Below are 16973 nucleotides of genomic sequence, written 5' to 3'. Positions count from 1 at the left end.
CCAGACTGCGCATGCGCGTAATCACGCCGGCGGTTCCGCGCATGCGCGGGATCACACCGGCCCTTCGGCGAACTCGCGGCGTCCCTTTGGGAGCAAGCTGGCACCAGCCCCTCCGGCGTCCACCTAGCCCCCGAACGTGTGGAGAATTCCGCACTTTCGGGGGCTGTTGACACCAAAGTGGTTGGCGCTGGTGTGGGGACTTGAAATGAAAATCGCTTATTGTCACAAGTAGGCTTCAAATGGAGTTACTGTGAAAAGCCCCTAGTCGCCACATTCCGGCACCTGTTCGGGGAGGCTGGTACGGGAGGCTTCGTCCCCAGAAGGGAGAATCCCGGCCTTGGTGATTGATTTGAGAATATGGCTTTAAGCCTCAGATCCCGAATGCTTTTTTCTCTCAAAAACCATCTCAATTTTCCTGCCACCTTTAAAGATACATAGATACATAGAAGTTAGGAGCACAAGGAGGACTTTTGGCCCTTCGAGACTGCTTTGCCATTCATCACGATCATGACTGATCATCCAACTCAATAACCTGGGGCGACATTCTCCGACCACCCGCCGGTTTCGGAGAATCGCCGGGGGCTGGCGTGAATCCCGCCCCCGCCGGTTGCTGAAGTCTCCGGCACCGGAGATTCGGCGGGGGAGGGAATCCCGCCGTGCCGGTTGGCGGGCCCCCACGCTCGATTCTCCGGCCCGGATGGGCCGAAGTCCCGCTGATAAATTGCCTGTCCCGCCGGCGTAAATTAAACCACCTACCTTACCGGCGGGACAAGGCGGCGTGGGCGGGCTCCAGGGTCCTGGGGGGGGGGGGCGCGAGGCGATCTGACCCCGGGGGGTGCCCCCATGGTGGCCTGGCCCGCGATCGGTGCCCACCGATCCGCGGGCGGGCCTGTGCCGTGGGGGCACTCTTTCCCTTCCACCTCCGCCACGGTCTCCACCATGGCGGAGGTGGACGAGACTCCCTCCACTGCGCATGCGTGGGAAACTGTCAGCGGCCGCTGACGCTCCCGTGCATGCGCCGCCCGGAGATGTCATTTCCGCGCCAGCTGGCGGGGCAACAAAGGCCGTTTCCGCCAGCTGGCGGGGCGGAAATTCCTCCGCCGTCGGCCTAGCCCCTCAATGTTGGGGCTCGGCCCCCAAAGATGCGGAGAATTCCGCACCTTTGGGGCGGCGTGATGCCCGTCTGATTGGCGCCGTTTTGGGCGCCAGTCGGCAGACATCGCGCCGTTTCCGGAGAATTTCGCCCCTAATCCTGCTTTCTCCCCATAGCCTTTGATCTCATTCTCCCCAAGTGCTACATCTGTGTATGCAACCTCCTTGGTCCCTCTGGTCCTATACTCCACTCAGAATTGTACAATGGTGTTAATTTCACCCTCACTCATCCTTCTTTCCAAAATGTATCATTTCACACCTGCCTATATTAAATTTAATTTACCCTGTGTCTGTCCATTTCACCAGTCTGTGTGCTTCTGGGGTCTGTTACTATCTTCCTCAATGCTGACGACATTTGCAAGTTTTGTGTCATCTGCAAACACAATTTTAATTTATTTTTTTAGGACTGAGAACAGTGAAGAATATATTGAAGAATGGAATATCTGCTGTCTCATGCAAAGAAAAAGATAAAGGTACTCTCGGTATTCCTGTGGCCAAAGATATTTTGACCTGGAAATGCAAACTGTGTTTGGAAAAGAAAAGTTTGCAAAAACAAATACAGAAGCGAAGGAAGATTTTTATAAATTAAAAAAAATATATACGCCAACCAACAAGAAACTACACAATACCTTTCAAACTCTCCTTCTCTCACCCGTCCCCAATTTAAACTGTTTTCACTACCAATGCACTATCAATTACGACATGACGAGAGTAGAATGTAATCGAGGCTTTATTGCAGAGATGTGTGGCCTCCTACAGCAGCTTACTAAATGGCTGCTGTATGGGGAGCACACACATTTATACTCCGCCTCCTGGGCGGAGCCAGCAGGCAGGGATCTACCCCCGTACCTGTAGTACAGGGGCCTTACCGTAATACCAATATATACAATATTATACAGTGGTGACTACCACAACTAGAAACAAATTAATAGCTTAACTCCTCAGTTTAATGAGACCCAACTCTCAATAAAAAAAAATCTTTAATCTAAAATAGACCAGCATTTTATGGGTGTTTCCACATTATTTTAGTCGGTGAGCTTGTTCAAACTTGTCCACCGGTTGCGGTACAGTAATGCACTTCCAGGCATCATCATTGCAGGCACAATCACTCCCTTTACTTTAAACAAGGCAATACACCGTGGACGCGATCGAACGGCCATTCTGCTCCTGAAAAGCAGCGCTCAGCACCGCAACATGGCGGATAAAAGCCATGAGACCCCGCTCCCGGGATCTACCCAGGTTGCAACGTCTGCATATCTGAGAGACAGTGGGCGGGATTCTCTGACCCCCCGCCGGGTCGGACAATCCCCGGGGGGCGGCGTGAAACCCACCCCGCCGCTCCGAGGCCAGCAGCCGTATTCTCCAGCGCCGGTTTTCGGGCGTGGGGGGGGGATCACGCCACGCCGATCGGAGGCCATTGGCAGCGGTCCCCCCCCCGGCAATTCTCCGGGCCCCGATGGGCCGAGCGGACGCCGGTTTCTGGCCAGTCCCACCGGCGTGAATTGGACATGGTCCCACACGGCGGGACCTGGCTGGTAGGCCGGCTGGTGCCGTCCTCGGGGGGCGTGGGGGGATCCGACCCTGAGGGTGGCACCCACGGTGGCCTGGCCCGCGATCGGGGCCCACCGATCTGCGGGCGGGCCTGTGTGGTGGGGCACTTCTTCCTTCCGCGCCGGCCCCTGTAGGGTTCCGCCATGGTCGGCGCGGAGAACACACCCTCCTGCGCATGCGCTAGAATACGCCGGCTGGTCTGTGCATGCGCGGAACCATACCGGCGGTTCTGCGTATGCGCTAACTCACGTCGGCTGGAGCAGCGCCAACCCCTCCACCGCCGGCCTAGCCCCTGGAAGTGCGGAGGATTCCGCAACTTCTGGTTGGTTCGACGCCGGAGTGGTTCACGCCGTTCAGGAGAATCCCGCTCAGTTAGTCTCACTCTAATATGCAGTTTCCTGAGGCACCCGAGGCATTGGGATCTGTCCCTTTTGCCTCAGAGACCTCAGGCAAGTGCAGTTCAGTACTAGTCTCCACAAACAGGGTCCAGATGGAACGGCACTCGTGGAGGTCTCCCAGGGGATCGGGGTCCCCAGGTGCAAGAAGCAATACTTTTCACTGTATACTAATACATGTGTCAATAATAAATCAAATCAAATGCCATTTTGGCAGTGCCACCTGGGTGCCAGCCTGGCAGTGCCAAGGTGTCCAGGTGGCACAGCCAGGGTATCAGGTTTCCACTGCCAAGCTGGCATTTTCACATGGCGGCGATCAGGTCCAGGTGCCCTGTGCGGGGGTTGGGGGTGGAGGGTGCAGGGGTTGGGGTGAGTTGGGGTTGGAGGGTTCGTCCCAATCTCTGGGGAGTTCCAGTAAGTGGTGCTCCTCAGTGCAGAATACGAGACTATGCAGCCTCGGTAGCGGGTTCCCGCTGAGACCCTCTATCTAATCACAGTGATGTTTAATAACATTGTGTTTCTCGGCACTGGGAGCACCGGGAAACACGGGGCTAAATGCGTTCACAATGGGACTTTGTTCTCATTTAGTTAAATCATGCCCAGTATATGCCATACAGACATGCAAGATATAATTTACTGCTATTCTGCCTAAAGTCAGATGCTACAGGAGTCCTGGAGCAAGGAAAGTGGTCTCAACTTGATCTTTACCCCTGAATGTGACAATTCAGGGTTTTCTTCTCCTTTCTCTGTGACAGGATTGTAACCATTCAATCCCTGACAGCTTTGTCACATTTAGATGATGGCAGGGGCTGGGGATAAGGAAATCAATCATTTCCTCAACTTCTTAGTCACTGCACCACGAACCCCTGGGAAGATTTCAGCACTGACCTCAGGGGCTTTGGTCCCCTCTACAAAACTCTCCCTTCCCACATTTTGTAGCTGCTGCTAGTTTCTCACTGCAGTTCCACTGCAACTGATAACAATAATCTTTATAGGCGGCACGGTAACACAGTGGTTAGCACTGTTGCTTCACAGCTCCAGGGTCCCAGGTTCGATTCCTGGCTTGGTCACTGTCTGTGCTGAGTCTGCACGTTCTTCCTGTGTCTGCGTGGGTTTCCCCCGGGTGCTCCAGTTTCCTCCCACAGTCCAAAGATGTGCAGGTGGATTGGCCATGCTAAATTGCCCTTAGTGTCTACAAAAAAAGGTTAGGTGGGGCTACTGGGTTACACGGATAGGGTGGAGGTGTGGGCTTAAGTAGGGTGTTCTTTCCAAGGGCCGGTGCAGACTCGATGGGCCGAATGCCTCCTTCTGCACTGTAAATTCTATGATTAGTGTCACAAGTAAGCTTACATGAACACTGCAATGAAGTTACTGTAAAATGCCTCCAGTCGCCACATTCCGGCACCTGTTTGGATACACTGAGGGAGAATTCAGAATGTCCAATTCACCTAACAAGCATGTCTTTCGGACTTGTGGGAGGAAACCGGAGCACCCGGAGGAAGCCCACGCAGACACAGAGAGAAGGGAAGCCCACACAGACATATGTACAGACTCCACACAGACAGTGACCCAAGCCTGGAATCGAACCCAGTTCTCTGGTGCTTTGAAGCAACAGCGCTAACCACTGTGCTACTGTGCCGCCCATTCCCAGCCACAGTTCCAGATTTCCTCCAGCTGCCGATGGGGAAAAGAGAATCCAACGGCCAGAGAATTCCGGCCATTAAGTCAAACTTTGTTTGATAATTCTCCTGTGAAGCACCTCAGGGGTGAAATTCTCCGGTATCGGTGCGATGTCCGCCAACCGGTGCCAAAAATGGCACAAATCAGTCGGGCATCGCGCCGCCCCAAAGGTGCGGAATCCTCTGCATCTTGGGGGGCCGAGCCCTAACCTTGAGGGGCTAGGCCCACACCGGACTGATTTCTGCCCCGCCAGCTGGCGGAAGTGCCCCGCCAGCTGGCACGGAAATGACATTGCCGGGCGGCGCATGCGCGGGAGCGTTAGCGGCTGCTCACGGCATCCCCGCGCATGCGCTGTGGAGGGAGTCTCTTCCGCCTCTGCCATGGTGGAGACCGTGGCGAAGGCGGAAGGAAAAGAGTGCCCCCACGGCACAGGCTCGCCCGCGGATCGGTGGGCCCCGATCGCGGGCCAGGCCACCGTGGGGGCACCCCCCGGGGCCAGATCGCCCCGCGCTCCCCCCAGGACCCCGGAGCCCGCGAGCGCTGCCTTGTCCCGCCGGTAAGGTAGGTGGTTTAATCTACGCCGGCGGGACAGGCATTCTAGCAGCGGGACTTCGGCCCATCCGGGCCAGAGAATCGCGGGGGGGGGGGGGGGGGGAGTGGCGCCAACCGGCGCAGCACAATTCCTGCACCCGCCGAATGTCCGGTGCCGGAGAATTCGGCCTACCGGCGGGGGCGGGATTCACGCCAGCACCCGGCGATTCTCCGACCCGGCGGGGGGGGTCGGAGAATCTCGCCCCAGATGTTTTACCAAGTTAAAGGTGTTATATAAATGCAAGTTGTTGTTGTTTGGTAAGCATAACTAGGGGCCTAAGCAGCTATATCAGGAAGGTCTGATTAGGCATCCAGAATTTGTGCCTGAAACAGCCTAAAGGTCTGGGCCGCTGCATTTGGAATCATAGAATTTACAGTACAGAAGGAAGCCATTTGGCCCATCAAGTCTGCACCGGCTCTTGGAAAGAGCACCCTACCCAGGCCCACATCTCCACCCTATCCCCATAACCCAGTAACCCCACCCAACATTAAGGGCAATTTTGGACACTAAGGACAATTTATCATGGCTAATCCACCTAACCTGCACATCTTTGGACTGTGGGAGGAAATCGGAGCACCCGGAGGAAACTCACGCACACACGGGGATAATGTGCAGACTCCACACAGACAGTGACCCAGTGGGGTATCGAACCTGGGACCCTGGAGCTGTGAAGCAATTATCCTAACCACTATGCTACCGTGCTGATCATGTGTATTTTTGATCTAACCAATCACTGTTCAGAGGCCAAAACCAAAGAGCCAACTTTTAAAGAAAAAATGTATGATATTTATCTGAGTGAGAAACTGGGAGGAAGAGAAGATATTTGTCAACAATTTGCAGGTCAAGCAGTTTACCTGTCAACCTGCCCTATTACTACCAGGCAAGCAGAGTTAAAATCGGCCCACCCTTCCCAAAGATTTAACTTTCCTTGATAACTAAAATCAATTGATTTTCAAGCAATGGCCTTTTGCTAATCCAAACCATGATTCGTACTGTACAAGCAGCATATTCACACAGTGTATTGGAAAAAGGTGAGAAGTGACAGAGCAAAGTGAAGAGTTTAAATCTAATATTGTGGGGGAGATATTTGTTCACAGACTGCTGCTTCTAGTGGCGCTACACACATTTAACGTAGGATCCCCAGGGCAGGACCATGGCATGGCCTGCTACTTGTGTGGCCCATGAAGCTTTCTTCATTGATATAATTGAAGAATGATACACATTTTCTGCAGATAGAAGGAAATGGCACGATTTCCCTCCCCTCTGGGAATCAACATAATCTGCGGAACATTAACAAACTAATTTCTCCACTAGATCTGGCTATTATAAAATGAATCAAGTCATTTTGATACGTACAGAATAAAACGTTTCAGTTGTCATGGTAAGAATTAGTTCTGTATTGTTTATAACGTTTACGGTCATCATTTTCTAACTGCACTAAATCTTCCATCCTACAGCATAGGGACAAAAGTATGAAACCAGCCTTCTTTGACATTCAAATTCCTTGTCTCGTTCAAAGTTTGAGCACCTCATTGAAGCATACTGTAAGAGTCCTTCCTGTTTATTTCCTTAGTTCCCATTTATTTAATGTTATTTTATTATTTTGTTCCATGGACCCATCAGCTAGATGTGCCTTCAAAAAGAAGACTCTAAGTTGAAACGGCCTGCTTGTCAGGACACAGTGTTCCCAGGCAGAGGAGAAGCCAGACCCCTCGGCACTTAGGAGCGAGCTTTGGAGGAGCTTGTTTTGATTGGTTAACAGACAACTGGTGGGTTGGCCAGGGACAGTGTTCTACCTGACGACAGTCAGTGATTGGCTACTGCATGATGCTTTCTGGGAGAACTTGGCAGAAGTGTTTAGACCTTGGAAGTGAAAGGAAGAGTCTTTCTCTCTCCCTACCTCTCTCTCTCCTGCATGCTGGAGTGAAAGAACTGCTCTATTGTTCTAAAGCAGTGAGTACCTCGCACACCCTTTGCTGTGAACCTGAAATGATGCTGAGTCTGCAGAGAAGGTAGATAAACTTGCCAGAGAATATCATCTCAAGCCTTGAAGGAAGAAGTACCAAAACAAAATCCTGAGTTTCAGAAAGGCATTGACTGGAAGTCATCCCAGTGCAAAGATCCTTATCCTTTTATTTTATTAATATTTTATTTTCCTTTCCGTCACCCTTTCCCCTCTGTGTTGTTTGTGTGTGTGCATATAGAGAATGGGGCAAATTAGAAAGGGAAGGTTGGGAAAGGAGCAGCAGATAGTCAGTTACATTTTCTGTCTATTTAACGATAATACTGTTCAAAATAAAAGGGTACTTGTGTTTTAAAGTACAAACCTGGTTACTGTAATTGATTGGGCTCAAAAGGACCTTGGGTATTTTAACAAAATCTAATTACACCAGTGTTTTGATTCCGGGTCAAGTGGGACAGGAATTGACGGCGCACTAGCCCAGGGTGTCATGACACTATCACACTCAAATCTCCATTTGGTCTTTAATTTTGCTTTATTAAACTACTCTTCCCTCAGTCTACACTCAACATAAAGTGGTAATAATTAACAAACCTGCCAAACTGTATTCTTTTATTCTCATTTAAGACAGGTTACACGGTATCACTGCAATATATCGGGTTTTTGATTCTTGGGGTTTACTAGAATTTGTCTTACTTAACTGCTCAAAAAATGTTTTACACACCCAACAATAGATTCTTAATGCATACTCCTCCGCAATAACTATCATTTGCATATTACAGTTCATTATGTTTCTTTTTATCGCTAACCTTTTCTAATTCTGAGACTTCGTCAACGTTCTCTTGTTTCTCTGCTAGCTCCTGCCATTTTGCCGATTCATGTGACTCTTTCTGAGCTGATTGTAAGCTCTTTTGTTCTGAAGTCACACCTGCAACTTTGTCATCATGGGCTGGCCGTGAATGTTTTTTCCCCAGATCCTCCTCTTCTCCGTGAAATCCACCATCTGTTCCTGAAGGTAGTGCATTAAAATTTCCAAGTATTAAGGTATTACGATCAACATTATTGTACAGACTATCCTCTTCAGATTTATTGTATTTTTGTACGTTCTCAACTAGTCCGTCCTCATCTCCTGTCCACCCATTTGGGTCATTCCACTGCTCTCTTCTATTCTCATAACCGTCTACTTCATAATGGAGATCTTCCTTATGGTTTGTGGACATATTATCATCATAAGGTGGTATTTCTTCCTCATAAACAATTTCAGCAGGGACCTGGAAAAGACAACACACATGTTTTTGCGAGGCTAGAAATTGCACTTCCATTGTCCTAGTCTCCAAATGGTGATTATTACAGCATTCTAGTTAATTAAGTGTTCAATAATCTTCAGGTTGGACAACAAATGAGCCTGACAGGCTGCAACTGTGCAGGAAACAAAAACAATTTTAGAACCTAATAGGCAATTTCTCTCTCTCTTTCACTTCTGTGCAGTAATTATACTGCCCATTACAATCTTTATTTTTCTATCATTAGTACTATGGTCACTGATCCACTAAGCTTTTCTCCCTTGCACCTCTTTTTAAAAATATTTTTGTTAGCGTTTTTCAGTTTAACAAAGTGACAGCTCATGTGTATGTGGTATTTACAACAGGTTTGTGTCTTATTTACACCTGATTTTACATGACGTCCCCCCCTTCCCTCATTGATGGTTAAATTCCCCTGTTAATGTTTTTATTATTGGGAGGGGGGGCTGCTGTTCCAATGTTTTATTTTGTTCTTCCCTTGGGTTCCCTTCCTTCCCCTCCCCACTCTACCCCCTTCTCTTGTGTATGCCTTCCTTTGTCTTTCTTCCTCTCATCTCCCCACCACCCCCCTCTCTTCCTAATCACTATTGGCCTTGAACAGGTCTTGGAACAGGCTGATGAATTGCCCCCTCGCTTTGTGGAAACCCTCGTTCGACACTCAGATGGTGTATTTGATCTTCTCCAGGTAGAGAAATTCCGCCAGGTCAGCAAGCCAGTCTGCAGCTGTGGTGGTGCTGCCGATCGCCAGCCGAGCAGGATTCTCCGGTGTGTGATCAGGGAAGCAAGGGCATCAGCCCTCTTCCCCATATGAAGATCTGGCTGTTATGATACCCCGAAGACGGCCATTCCAGGCTCCACCCTCACCCCCACAACCCTGGACATCCACCACCTTAAACTGGATGAGGATTAGCTTAGCGCAGGAGGAGGTGCTCAGTGCCTTGCTCCAGAGTCCCCAAACCATCTCCGTCTCTAGTTCGCCCTTCCATTTCTGTCTAGCTTCGTCCAGTGGCAGTCTTGCACTGTCCAGCAACTGTTCGTATTTGATCCCACAATTCCCCCCCTTCATTAATATCCGTGGTGATTAGTTCCTCTGGTCGAGGGTCTCTCGGGGACCTGGGGTACTTTGGTGTCTCCTTGCGGAGGAAGGGTTTAATTTGGAGGTGCCTGAGCTCTTGTTCCATCGGCAGGTCCAAGTCCTCCATCAGCTCAAGGTTGCGAGTCTATCCCTATGTAACGGTCCCCAATTGCTCGTGTCCCTCCGTCCCCTCTCCACTTAAGGCTTAATTGTATCATTTTCTTCCTTCCTGTATTGTCACTGCTTGTAATATCATGATTCCTCACTACCAGAGAAGAACTGTGCTCACAGGAAGCAGCTGTCGGAGTTAGAGTTACAGCATTAGAAGGACAATTCTCTGACCCTGATGAGTTTTCTGCTGAGTGCAGGAGTACTATTGAAATCAGTACATTCTGCATTGTCTTATAATCAAACTCATTCATTAACCAAGAGGGAATAAAATTTCATAGAATTTACAGTGCAGAAGGAGGCCATTTGGCTCTTGGAAATATCACACTACTTAAGCCCACACCTCCACCTCCTCCCCATAACCCAGTAACCCCAGGTAACCTTTTTTGGACACTAAGGACAATTTATCATGGCCAATCCATCTAACCTGCACATCTTTGGACTGTGGGAGGAAACCGGAGCACCCGGAGGAAACCCACGTAGACACGGAGAGAACGTGCAGACTCCGCACAGACAGTGACCCAAGCCAGGAATCGAACCTGGGACCCTGGAGCTGTGAAGCAACTGTGCTAACCACTGTGCTATCGTGCTGCTGTAAAATAATACAAGATGGGGTGTGTGTATATGGCATACCCTGCCCCACCCCCAAAAACAAAGTCAGTGTGAGGCGACTGCTCCAGGCTGCCCCTCCCCGCAGCCTTATGACGCTACAAGGCAGATTAATGAGGACAGAATGGTCCTGCCACCCCTCATTGAGGACAAGGTTCCACCCACTGGAGATTACAGATAAGTAGATTGGCCAGCAGGTCTATCAGTCCCCACAGCACCGAGGGCATTAGCAGCTGCTGCCAGCACTGCAGGAGAAAACAAGCAAGGCCCATGGACCCTTGGAGCAGCTAGGTCCAGGCTCTTCAGCCAGGAAAGTTTGGGGAGGTTAGGAAGTGGAGCGGGAAAGGTGATGGGAGTCGTTAAGTTTAAGGGTGGAGTCAATTAGGAAGGGAGTTCAACCTTACTGGCAGGCGGGGGGGGGGGGGGGGGGGGGCTGCCCTATGATCATCAAAGAGCAGCTCTGAAAGAGTAATCTCCCCCTCCCACACCTTTCCTTCCAGCCCTTTAAACATGGAAGTGCAAAGTGAAAAATTCGGGCTGCCCGCTACCACCCTGCTGCTGACGTCGGACATTTATGGCATGGGCAACCTTTGTGAGGGCTGTGAAGACTCCCAACACGAGCTTGTGAGTCAAATAGAACTTAACTTTGTTTACACTAATCTTTACACAGCACCAATAGTTCACTGCTGGTCTTCTCTCTAGCCGTTACCTAATTGACCAGCTCTATTTATACAACTGAAAAGGTTAACAATTGCCCCGCCCCCTTTTCGAGGGAGCTCATATTCCCCAAGATCCATGGAGTAACCAACTGTCCCTACCCAATAGGACCTGTGCAGGTTAGAACAGCAGTGTATTCTCAGGGTCAATTATGAACTTGGGTGGGCAGGATTGTGCTGTCCTGTGGAAAACAATCCACATGGGGCATGTAAAATTCAGCCCTATGATTTCAAGTCTGTTCTCAGGAACTTTATAAGAGAACAGAAGCTTATCTATACCTGCACCTGTAGGATACACAGGCCAGACAGAAAGAAACAAAAGAGATAGTAGGTATGTTCACAACCTTCCGGTTATATTGCTGAATAGGATGCTTTCTGAAAATGAAAATGAAAATCGCATATTGTCACAAGTAGGCTTCAAATGAAGTTACTGTGAAAAGCCCCTAGTTGCCACATTCCGGCGCCTGTTCGGGGAGGCTGGTACGGGAATTGAACCGTGCTGCTGGCCTGCCTTGGTCTGCTTTCAAAGCCAGCGATTTAGCCCTGTCCTAAACCAGCCCTAGTGTTCACATACACAGGAGTGTCCTAACACGGGAGCTCCCTGAAAAAGTTAGCACGTATGTATGGCCTACCCTCCTCAGGACTGTCAGGAACAAGCTGAAGGTCTGAGGGTATGTGCAGCATTTCACTTTTTTTTAAACTGCTCTCTTGAGAATTTTAATGGTCAGTTGGAACCTGACAGCTCCAAATCTCCATTGATCTCAATTTCCATTTAGGGACAGTGATATTCCTGAAAAAAATGACAATGGCTCCTGGCATAGGAATTAAATGACAAAGATGGGGAAACCCAGTAGGACATGGCGCGAGACACATGTGGCACACTTTGGGTGTGTTGTTCCTATTTAGCGGCTAGGCATACAGTGTCCAGAATAATCAGCCCCGTTAATGACCACAGCTACTAGCCTAAGCAGTTCAACTAATTGTTTTTCTTGTGAATGGACTTTTTCTTCACCCAACCAGCCAATTGGCTCACCAAATGTAAACATCGGGGAGGGGGGGTGGGGGGGGAGTAAACCTCTTTAGTCAATGCCACCCAAAGTGCATTTTCTTTTGACCCACAGCACGTTCAGATTTGTTTGACAATTTGTACATTGTTTAAAATATCTCGCCCACAAAATCATTTTGCAAAATCATCTTTTCGATCAACAAAATATGGCATTATGAAATAATTGTACTGAAAAATGTGTTTTCACATGGTATTTCTCAAATTAATTTTGACATACTTAGAATTTAAAATTTGCTTCATAAGATATAGTGTAATTTTTGAGAGACACATAACTTCCAACAGTTACCCCATCAATTTGCTGCACATAAAAATTCAATTAAATTTGCTCATGACTTCAATGTGGATTAATTATTAGACTGTGGTCCATATTTCACATCCATCACAGTCAATGCCGAGTAAGATGATAGAGTGCAGAAATCCATTTACATTCATGGCTACCAGACTACTTCATCAATGGATCAGGACAGATAAATTATTTTGCATGTGCAGCGAACAGAAGGGCACTTTGTCCTGGTCGAAAATAAATAGATAAGAATGTAAGAAATAGGAGCAGGAGTAGACCATACGCTCCCTTCAGTCAGCTCTGCCATTCAATATCATCATGGCTGACCTTCTACTTGAGTGACCGAAAACCTGTCCAACTCAGTCATAAATGTATTTCAATAGGGCAGCATGATGGCGCAGTGGGTTAGTCCTGCTGCCTCACGTCTTCGAGATCCCAGGTTCCATCCCGGCTCTTGGTCACTGAACGAGAGGAGTTTGCACATTCTCCCCATGTTTGCGTGGGTTTTGCCCCCACAACCCAAAGAGGTGCCGGGTAGGTGGATTGGCCACGCTAATTGCCTCTTAATTTGAAAAAATGAATTTTTAAAAATAAATGTATTTCAATAGTGGGACATTGTACCCTCTGGGGTAGAGAATCCCAAAGGTTCACAATCCTTTGCATGGAGAAATTTCTCTTTATCTTATTCCTAGATGATTGGCCCCTTATCCTGAGCCTGTTTTCCGATATACCGGATTCCCCAACCAGGAGAAGCAACATCTCTAAAGTAGCAAGTCCCTTCAGAAGCTTGTATGTTTCAATGAGATATACTCTCATTCTTCTAAACTCCAGAGAGGATAGGCTTAATTCAGTCAGCTTCTCATCACAGATAGTCCTCTGGCCCCATCAGTGACCAATCAAGTGAACCTTGGCTGCACCACATCTTTCCTTTGATAGTCATGAATCAAATCAAAAATTAATGGTTTGGAAACCTTTTCAGATGTATTTAAGAGACTTCTGTTGCCGAGAAACTATGAAAAGATATCAGCTCTATTTCCACATTTCATTGAGATGAGGAACATTTGCCCACCAGAAACTGAGGATGTTCCTGAGCATTATTCTAACAGCTTGGGTTGTTTTACAAAAATAGGATGCAAATCTTTTACATATACTATTGAAGTAGTAGAGGGGTCTGTCTTGCTATACATTGGCTGATGATTTGGAAAATATGCTCTTTGCTACATACACTAATAAATACCAAATTTATATTAACTTCAAGTCTCAAAGTTAAGTCAAATTAGCACCTTGAATCAGTTCCAGGAAAATGGGGAAATTTGAAATAGCAGTTAAATCACACTTGGAGATCAGTGAGAGGCAGCTCAGATGTCATAGCGGATCATCTGCTGTGGTATTAGTCAGTAAAATATTATACTAAAATGAGTCAACTGGAAACAAACACAAAACTGTTATCATCATTATGCATTGTGGAATATAATAAAATATGAATTCTAAATGCCACTAAGGACACAGATCACAGTTACTTATGAAAGTAAAATAATGATTTACTGTAACATATTCTTCATCTCTATCACCACAACTGTAAGCGACAGGTGTGTGCATTTTTGAAAAAATAAAAGCTTAGACGTTCACATAACAGAAATTAATTCAGAATACAAGAGAAGGTTTGGCTAATAGAGCCAAATATGTGAACTTTGGAGAAATGTCAGGTTTATATTTTTATTTAACAATGTTTTAAGTTGATGTCACGGTGGCGCAGCGGATAGCACTGCTAACTCAAGGCGCAAAGGACCCAGATTCGATCCCGGCCCCGGATCACTGTTCGTGTGGAGTTTGCACATTCTCCCCGTGTCTGTGTGGGTCTCACTCCCACAACCCAAATATTTGCAGGGTCGGTGGATTGGCCACACTAAAATTGCCCCTTAATTTTAAAAAAATGTTTTGAGTTGTAGGGAGGGATGAACAAAGGCTCGGCGATAAAATTATATTTCCAATTCAAAGAACCCTTTCATAATCATGACTTGATATTTACTTTTATTTTAACACATCCTCACAATCTGGGGGTCACTGCTGGCCAGCATTTATTTCTTGATTGGTCACAGAATATGGGTATTACTGGTAAGTGCAGTATTTATTACCCATCCCTAATTGCCCTTGAAGATGGTGGTGAGCCACTTAAAAGTCCATGCATTTAGGAAGGGAATTCCAAGATATTGGTCCAACAACAGTGATATATTTCCAGGTTGGGATGATGTGTGTCTTGAAAGGCTATTTGCAGGTGATGATGCTCCCATGCCCTTGGTGTGCTTGTCCATATAGGCAGTAGAGGTCATAGGTTTGAAAGGTGCACAGAGACCTTGGTGAGTTTCTGAAGTGCATCTTATAGATGGTACACACCGCTGTCACTGTGCATTGGTGGTGGAGGGAGTGAATGTTTAAGATGGTGGCAGTGATGCCAATCAAATGGGCTGCTTTGTCCTGCTTTGTCCTGGATGGTGTTGGGCTTCTTGAGTGTTTTTGGAGCTGCACTCATCAGGCAAATAGAAAGTATTCCATCACAATCCTTACTTGTGCTTTGTGGACAGGCTGTGGAAATCAGAAAATGTGTTACTCGCCCCAGAATACAGTCTCTGTCCTGCTCTTGTAGCCACAGTATTTATGTGGCTCATCCCTTGCTGCCCTTAAGAGGGTGGTGTTGGGCCTTGTGCTAAAACACTTTTAGTCTCTGTGGTAAAAGACTTCCAAAGTGTTATTAGGCATAGGGTTCCCTAATTCTGTTAAGTGGTGATGAAGGAACAGTGATGTATATCTGGGAGGCAGAGGGGCAGTAATATTGTCACTGCACTTGTTATTGAGCAACCCAGCAGACTCTGAGGACTCGGTTTCGAACCCTACCATAGCAGATGGTAACATTTTAAAATCTGGAATTAAGGTTTAATGATTGTCATCATAAACCTATCTGGTTCATTAATCTCCTTCAGAGGAGGAAATCTGCCTGGCCTGGCCTTTGTGAGACTCCAGACCCACATCAATGGGGTTGACTCTTAAATGCCCTCTGAAATAGCCTAGCAAGCCACCCATTTCAAGGGCAATTAAGGATGGGCAATAAATGGTGAAGCCCAGCAACTCCACATTCAATTAATTGAAAAAAGTCCCAGGATGCAGCACGGTAGCATCGTGGATAGCACAATTGCTTCAAAGCTCCAGGGTCCCAGGTTCGATTCCGGCTTGGGTTACTGTCTGTGCGGAGTCTGTACATCCTCCCCGTGTGTGCGTGGGTTTCCTCCGGGTGCTCCGGCTTCCTCCCACAGTCCAAAGATGTGCAGGTTAGGTGGATTGGCCATGCTAAATTGCCCTTAGTGTCCAAAAATTGCCCTTGGTGTTGGGTGGGGTTACTGGGTTGTGGGGATGGGGTGGAGGTGTTGACCTTGGGTAGGGTGCTCTTTCCAAGAGCCGGTGCAGACTCGATGGGCCGAATGGCCTCCTTCTGCACTGTAAATTCTATAAATTCTATGATGACTTTGAGGGAAATAATGGCCATTGTGTTTCTAGGTAATGGGTGTGGTGACCTGGGAAGTGCTGCCTTATTTAATTTCTGCAGTGCATCCTGCGAATGGTACATACTGCAACCATGGTACAGCCATGATCCCAGATGGTGCTGAGCATCTTGATCATTAGTAACCATCCATAGAGAGCATGCCACCACACTTCTGACTTGTGCCTTACAGCTGGTCGAAATTCATTGGAGAGTCAAGAAGTGAGTTACTTACTACAGATGACACCAAGATTGGTGGCATAGTGGACAGTGAAGAAGGTTATCTAGGATTGCAGTGGGATCTTGATCAATTAGGCCAGTGGGCTGATGAATGGCAGATGGAGTTTAATTAATATAAATGTGAGGTGATGCATTTTGGTAGATCAAATCGGGGCAGGACCTACTCAGTTAATGGTAGGGAGGTGGGGAGTTATAGAACAAAGAGATCTAGGAATACAGGTTCATAGCTCCTTGAAAGTGGAGTCACAGGTGAACAGGGTGGTGAAGAAGGCATTCAGCATGCTTGGTTTCATTGGTCAGAACATTGAATACAGGAGTTTGGACGTCTTGCTGAAGTTTTACAAGATATTAGTAAAGCCACACATGGAATACTGTGTACAGTTCTGGTCACCCTATTTTAGAAAGGATATTATTAAACTAGAAAGAATGCAGAAAAGATTTACTAGGATGCTACCGGGACTTGATAGTTATAAGGAGAGGCTGGATAGATTGGGACTTTTTTCCCTGGAGCGTAGCAGGCTTAGGGGTGATCTTATGGAGGTCTAAAAAATAATGAGCGGCATAGAAAAGGTAGATAGTAAACGTATTTTCCCAAAGGTAGGGGAGTCTAATCTGGAGGGCATAGGTTTAAGGTGAGAAGGCAGAGATACAAA

General features: G+C 47.7%; 1 protein-coding gene across 10 annotated transcripts in view; it reads right to left on the bottom strand.

Moving 5' to 3' along the window:
• The window catches only part of LOC140410513 (doublecortin domain-containing protein 2), a 254897-nt gene that overhangs the window by 23340 nt on the left and 214584 nt on the right, over positions 1-16973 (bottom strand). For all 10 annotated transcript variants that reach the window (XM_072498707.1, XM_072498700.1, XM_072498702.1 and 7 more), the window contains one exon: positions 8140-8601. In XM_072498707.1, coding sequence (XP_072354808.1) covers positions 8140-8601 — 462 coding nt within the window. The remainder of the gene's footprint in view (positions 1-8139; positions 8602-16973) is intronic.

This window comes from Scyliorhinus torazame, chromosome 4, assembly GCF_047496885.1.
Source record: "Scyliorhinus torazame isolate Kashiwa2021f chromosome 4, sScyTor2.1, whole genome shotgun sequence".
In the NCBI taxonomy this organism is placed as follows: Eukaryota; Metazoa; Chordata; class Chondrichthyes; order Carcharhiniformes; family Scyliorhinidae; genus Scyliorhinus; species Scyliorhinus torazame.
Note: the sequence above shows the minus strand (reverse complement) of the source record. Positions and strands in the feature narration are given on the sequence as shown.